General features: G+C 44.9%; 2 protein-coding genes across 2 annotated transcripts in view; one reads left to right on the top strand and one right to left on the bottom strand.

Moving 5' to 3' along the window:
• Positions 1-6,700, bottom strand: part of T265_04706 (hypothetical protein) — a gene marked incomplete at both ends in the record, with an annotated part of 78,602 nt that overhangs the window by 18,025 nt on the left and 53,877 nt on the right. Inside the window, one exon of the mRNA XM_009169510.1 lies at positions 1,532-1,601. Within this exon, the coding sequence (XP_009167774.1) occupies positions 1,532-1,601 (70 nt within the window). The remainder of the gene's footprint in view (positions 1-1,531; positions 1,602-6,700) is intronic.
• T265_04705 (hypothetical protein) overlaps positions 2,420-6,700 on the top strand; it is a gene marked incomplete at both ends in the record, with an annotated part of 39,227 nt that continues 34,946 nt past the window's right edge. Inside the window, one exon of the mRNA XM_009169509.1 lies at positions 2,420-2,521. Coding sequence (XP_009167773.1) covers positions 2,420-2,521 — 102 coding nt within the window. The remainder of the gene's footprint in view (positions 2,522-6,700) is intronic.

A 6,700-nucleotide genomic window follows, 5' to 3' on the forward strand; every position in this document is an offset into this window, starting at 1 on the left:
CCAAGTGGTTAGAGCGCGAATTTACTGACCGGAAGGTCTGTGGTTCGAACGCGACCTCTGCCACTCGACTTCTCCTGACTAGGCTTGGGCGACCTGGCAGTATCCCAGCCCTCCTCCGAGTGGTATGGTAGCTAGGCAGCGAAAGGGTGTTACAGCTGAACTATTATTTATTTGTTAGTTTTTTTAATCTTCGCTCCGTAGGAACAGTACATCTTGGCCAATAATCTCGAGTACTCTTACTAGAGCAACCGAACGACCCAACTCTCACAGGTGACCAAACAGTTTAACCTTGTACATGATACCTTGAACACAAAATAGTCGAAGATTTCTCAGGAACCTCATGAGTAGTGTGTTACGTTTAAAAAACGGAACAAGATGGCTCAGTATTTACAGCGCGAATTTACTGGCCGAAAGGTCCGTGGTTCGAACCCGACCTCTGCCTCTCGAATTTCCCTGTCTAGGCTTGGGCAACCTGGCAGTATCCCAGCCCTCGTGCTTCCTTCGGGTGGCATGGTACTGAAAGGATCCCACAGCTGAACGATTACTATTAGTAAACAACGTATTGGGGTGTTTCGAATACCGTACCAACTGAAACATGAGGCGACTTGGTGCACCACATTCAGTTGAGTCTCCCACGAAAAACCAAATTTGTTTGCAGATGAGCGCGTTTTTAAAATACACTGATTGTGCTTCCCACTCAAGTAGAAAACGACATAGGATGGATGAGGGAGGCACATACGGCACAATAAAGCGACTTTCACTGAGGAACAATACGTGCCGATACGTCACCACCCAAAGACACCGGAGCGGAGTTCAGAACCAGGTCTAAAGAAACTGCAGAATCCACCAAGTGTAAAGATTGTACTAATGTCAATCCGATAATTTTACGGGACCATACAAGAGAACATATCATCGTTGACTGGAAATCGATGACATAATTGTGCCAAACAAATCACGTCACATGATCACAAGTACTNGGGCAACCTGGCAGTATCCCAGCCCTCGTGCTTCCTTCGGGTGGCATGGTACTGAAAGGATCCCACAGCTGAACGATTACTACTAGTAAACAACGTATTGGGGTGTTTCGAATACCGTACCAACTGAAACATGAGGCGACTTGGTGCAGCACATCCAGTTGAGTCTCCCACGAAAAACCAAATTTGTTTGCAGATGAGCGCGTTTTTAAAATACACTGATTGTGCTTCCCACTCAAGTAGAAAACGACATAGGATGGATGAGGGAGGCACATACGGCACAATAAAGCGACTTTCACTGAGGAACAATACGTGCCGATACGTCACCACCCAAAGACACCGGAGCGGAGTTCAGAACCAGGTCTAAAGAAACTGCAGAATCCACCAAGTGTAAAGATTGTACTAATGTCAATCCGATAATTTTACGGGACCATACAAGAGAACATATCATCGTTGACTGGAAATCGATGACATAATTGTGCCAAACAAATCACGTCACATGATCACAAGTACTTCAGATGCCACAAAGAATCGAAAAGGTGGACACAGACACTTACTGGACTCAGTTTTGTGAAAACTGGAAGTGTGATCGTAGATTTCTTCAACAGAACTTCTCCAAACTGATCCCTGTTCATTGCAGATGGAAACAAAGAGAATGTGGTTGACAGAGAAGTTGGAAAATGGGTCACAGAAAAGTTTACAAATCTACCAAGAATACAAAACCAGCATTCGATTGGCGAATGCTCAAATGTCCGGTGCAGAGTCGAGTGATGGGACTTAAATCACTGAGACCAGGGAGGGGTATGTTAACGAATTGGGAGCAGCTGAAAAGCACAGTCCGACATTTCCAATTAACAAAGCGGAAACTGAGATTGGGATAGCCGGCCAAGTTACATAGACATGAAGAATCAAATTTATGCTGTTTTCCGAACGGTGGAAAAAAGTAGCTGGTTAGGTTCCAAATCGAGGAAGTATCACCATTCAGTATGTTCTGGGTCATATACCGGAAACTGATCATCATTGGAGCACAACTGAACAAGTAACTGGGACCAACAGGTAGAAGAAAGAGAACAGTATTGCGATGAGCGAAACGACTGCGCGCCAACAATTACCAGCGAATATTTGCTGCTAGTGTGTTGCTGTCCTTCTAGGCGAGGCCTTGAGCAAACAAAAGTGGTGAAGTATATGCAAAACGAACGAGCAGAAATAACATCGAACAAAAATTAGGCGAGAGAGCGGTGTACAATGGGGGGATCAAATCTGAGGCTACACAAGTTGACTCTTCTATGCATCATATCATTTCTGTTCTGTTTCTTCAAACGTATACAAGTGTACGATGAGCCCGGTTGTCAGACGCCTTGGCAACCAACGAAGAAGGGAGAACATGCGAGAATGGCATTCAAATAAAGAAAAGGAAACCGGGGAAGGGTGCTAATTGAACACACATGTGTGGCTCGTTCTGCGACTTAGCCATATCGACGAAGGCCTACAGCTCTCGGTTGGGCGAATGGTCATCTGTCCAACCTCGGACAAATGTGACCAAGACCGTGAGTCCGGCTCTTGAAAAACCTTACCGCCACATCATAGCATAACCACCAGTTGCTTTCCTACAACCCACCTTTTAAAGAGCAAATAAGGTCAGCGTAAGAAAACGAGCTTCAGAAATGAGTAACACAACCAAGCAAACCTGTGTAAATGTTGTAGGTGGTTGTGGGATTTGTAGAATTTGAACAGTCCCCCCTTCCGGCCCAATGCAATTATTTTAGCGGATCCAGTCCGCTCCCCCCCCGTCAGATGTGGACTCACCTGGAGAAGAAGGGAACTGTTCGGACGAGGTTGATATGCACGTGATGCAAATGTGTTAAAATTTCGGTCCAGTGGCCATTGGACAATGTATTTTAGTGTAGGAGGTGCGGTGCTCCACTAGACACCACAAAGTAGGACATCCACTATTTTTCGCGAAGTGGCCAACTTTCACACCCAGACAACGGGCGCTGGTCGCATACCGGTGCCACATGATTAAGTTGAGGCGGTAGCGTACAAGCTTTTTCTACCATAGCACTCGTTTCGTCGCAATGCCACCAACAGAAGCAATACAACTATTCAGATAGAGATACTTGGTAATTGGTTTCAATCGTTAGCCTGGAACGAGTAGACCTGGTAGTGTCTCGGAACAGAACTTCGTATTTTGGTAATGTACGGCAGTGAAGCATCAGTGCCAACACTGATGTTGCTGTCTCTGATAATGATGATGATTTTGATAATGCAAACAACATCCTCAAACCAGCAGTCGGGTTAAGTAAATTGTTTTCCAGGGTCCGAACCAAGTAGTATTTGCCGGGGAAGTAGATCAACTCCAGAGACAATTTGACCGACTCCACCAAATTACTTCGACTACGAGAGTGAAAAGAAACAGCATGCCCTTTGGACAGCATTTTTGGTAGTGAAGCGAGGAGAAAAAATCCCTTAGACCTTTACACATCCACTGGTTTTAGAGTACAGTGATTCGAGAAGGGAAGTGAGGAATTCGTGACGGTATATGCAAATTAAGCAGCACCATAAAACGGAGTGATCCACCGAGTCCAACGCGGTTTTCGGACAGAAGAACATTATTACCATTGGTTATCTGTAAGCGTGGCAGATTCTTGACTGATGAAGCAAATAGGTCAGTAGTCGTGGGACTTCGATGCTTTTACCCAAGAGGCATGACATCTTGGGTTCTTCCAGATTACCCGAACTTAGACAGGATCACTCCCGAGATAGTTCTAACTCATTAAAGCTGCTTTTCCGTTTGTGAGAATAACCAACCTTACCGCCACATCATAGCATAACCACCAGTTGCTTTCCTACAACCCACCTTTTAAAGAGCAAATAAGGTCAGCGTAAGAAAACGAGCTTCAGAAATGAGTAACACAACCAAGCAAACCTGTGTAAATGTTGTAGGTGGTTGTGGGATTTGTAGAATTTGAACAGTCCCCCCTTCCGGCCCAATGCAATTATTTTAGCGGATCCAGTCCGCTCCCCCCCCGTCAGATGTGGACTCACCTGGAGAAGAAGGGAACTGTTCGGACGAGGTTGATATGCACGTGATGCAAATGTGTTAAAATTTCGGTCCAGTGGCCATTGGACAATGTATTTTAGTGTAGGAGGTGCGGTGCTCCACTAGACACCACAAAGTAGGACATCCACTATTTTTCGCGAAGTGGCCAACTTTCACACCCAGACAACGGGCGCTGGTCGCATACCGGTGCCACATGATTAAGTTGAGGCGGTAGCGTACAAGCTTTTTCTACCATAGCACTCGTTTCGTCGCAATGCCACCAACAGAAGCAATACAACTATTCAGATAGAGATACTTGGTAATTGGTTTCAATCGTTAGCCTGGAACGAGTAGACCTGGTAGTGTCTCGGAACAGAACTTCGTATTTTGGTAATGTACGGCAGTGAAGCATCAGTGCCAACACTGATGTTGCTGTCTCTGATAATGATGATGATTTTGATAATGCAAACAACATCCTCAAACCAGCAGTCGGGTTAAGTAAATTGTTTTCCAGGGTCCGAACCAAGTAGTATTTGCCGGGGAAGTAGATCAACTCCAGAGACAATTTGACCGACTCCACCAAATTACTTCGACTACGAGAGTGAAAAGAAACAGCATGCCCTTTGGACAGCATTTTTGGTAGTGAAGCGAGGAGAAAAAATCCCTTAGACCTTTACACATCCACTGGTTTTAGAGTACAGTGATTCGAGAAGGGAAGTGAGGAATTCGTGAGGCTATATGCAAATTAAGCAGCACCATAAAACGGAGTGATCCACCGAGTCCAACGCGGTTTTCGGACAGAAGAACATGATTACCATTGGTTATCTGTAAGCGTGGCAGATTCTTGACTGATGAAGCAAATAGGTCAGTAGTCGTGGGACTTCGATGCTTTTACCCAAGAGGCATGACATCTTGGGTTCTTCCAGATTACCCGAACTTAGACAGGATCACTCCCGAGATAGTTCTAACTCATTAAAGCTGCTTTTCCGTTTGTGAGAATAACCATAGGCTGTGTGTGGTTGAAGCATTTTTATAAAAACAATTCCAAAATAGTATGAAAAGAATGTGTAGGGTGAGGAACCAAACGAAGACGCTAGGCAAATCATCGTGGAATGTACAAAGACTTCTGTCAATTTCGTATCAGTTTACCGTTCCGTCGAGCACAATAATTGTCGTCGGTTTTACGAACTGACATAATTTGAGAAACGTATGTCGTATCACAAATTAATTCACCGACACTTGGGACAATGGAGACGGGACGGTTATCCACTCGAAGTGATAGCTTGCAACAGATTCGTGTCGGTTTGAAAGGCGGGCATCTATGTAGTGAAGATGTCAGTTGCCATAAAGGAACTTCGGCGACCACGGAATTGAGACACCTCCGTCAGCTTCTCCTGGTATATGTCGCACGAAGATTTCAAACCGCTGACGAGGGTACTAGGTTCTATATGGAATACAACCCGTTCCTGGTCATCTCTCAAGAATTTACATGGGAAACCGAAAGGAAGGTGACAAAGCTTTGAACTGGACTAAGCTTACGGGGTAGGTCCACCATTGCTTGTTGACTGCACTTCAGCGCAGTGCATTACTGAGCAAACCTGGCTATGCAAGACAGGCGCACTCACCAGAAGACCTAATCTGTGTAGCACATGGCAAGTGACTTGTTTTGTTCATCACATTCGAGTTCTCTCTGCAAGTATATCATATTTCCGTCTGACCCGAACAAAGCCAAACAGCTAAGGCCTACCGTCTCACCAAGGTACCATGACCTACGAACAAGAGGTGACTGGTATAAACGTATCACTACAATACCACCACCACTACAGATAGTGGTGTCTAGCAAAAGCAGCCAAGACCGATTTAGGTAGAAGTGTTAGCCGTATCCATTGGCAACAAATCTGATACTTGTTTTAATTCACACTTGTTCCTGAAACAGATGTGTTTTAACCACGCCCGATAATAAGGGAGACGGTATAACATACTAATGACTGTCTGCTAGTGGTCTTGTAATCAGGGCACCTTTTGTGTAACGGAAATAAGCTCTCCATGTATCCCCATAATCTATAAAACATTCACTAGGTTGATCGATGTCTACGAAGTGTTCACGTGTCTCTTCTGAAAGTGCTATTTCTCCTTGAAGGAAGTCGACTACAATGTCCGCTTCTTCTGATTGGTTGGTTGGTTAACTTGACCATGAAATCGAAACCAATGAAAAACGTCCTTCCATGTCGGGTCTTAGTTCTATTTGATTAATGCACCACTAAACTTGGTGTGAATTCTCTTCTTCAGATCCTCTGGAAATTGGATTTTCGAATGAATGCCAGACCGTCGCAACAAAGAATCCCTATGACAGATTGTCATAAGACTGTAAATAGAATGCCACCTCCACCGTCCTGAATTACCGTCACTGAAGTGACGTGACATGATAAAGAGACAACGAGTCGCGGGGATGCCACTGTCTGAACGACCCTCAGCGGGCATCTTATAGAGCAAAAGAAGACAGACATTGCCGCTCAAAATCAAGAGCCAAAGGAAATATGCACCGTTGTCTTGTTCAGCAACGCCCCAGTAGGTGTGAACCGCAAAGACCACAGAGAGTAAGTACATCAGGCATTTGAACAGGAGACACAAACAACCTTGGAGGAGGTAACATGTTCCGTTAGCTCTGAAACTGTGTAGCTACTCA

The sequence above is a fragment of the Opisthorchis viverrini genome, assembly GCF_000715545.1.
Source record: "Opisthorchis viverrini unplaced genomic scaffold opera_v5_81, whole genome shotgun sequence".
Taxonomy (NCBI): Eukaryota; Metazoa; Platyhelminthes; class Trematoda; order Opisthorchiida; family Opisthorchiidae; genus Opisthorchis; species Opisthorchis viverrini.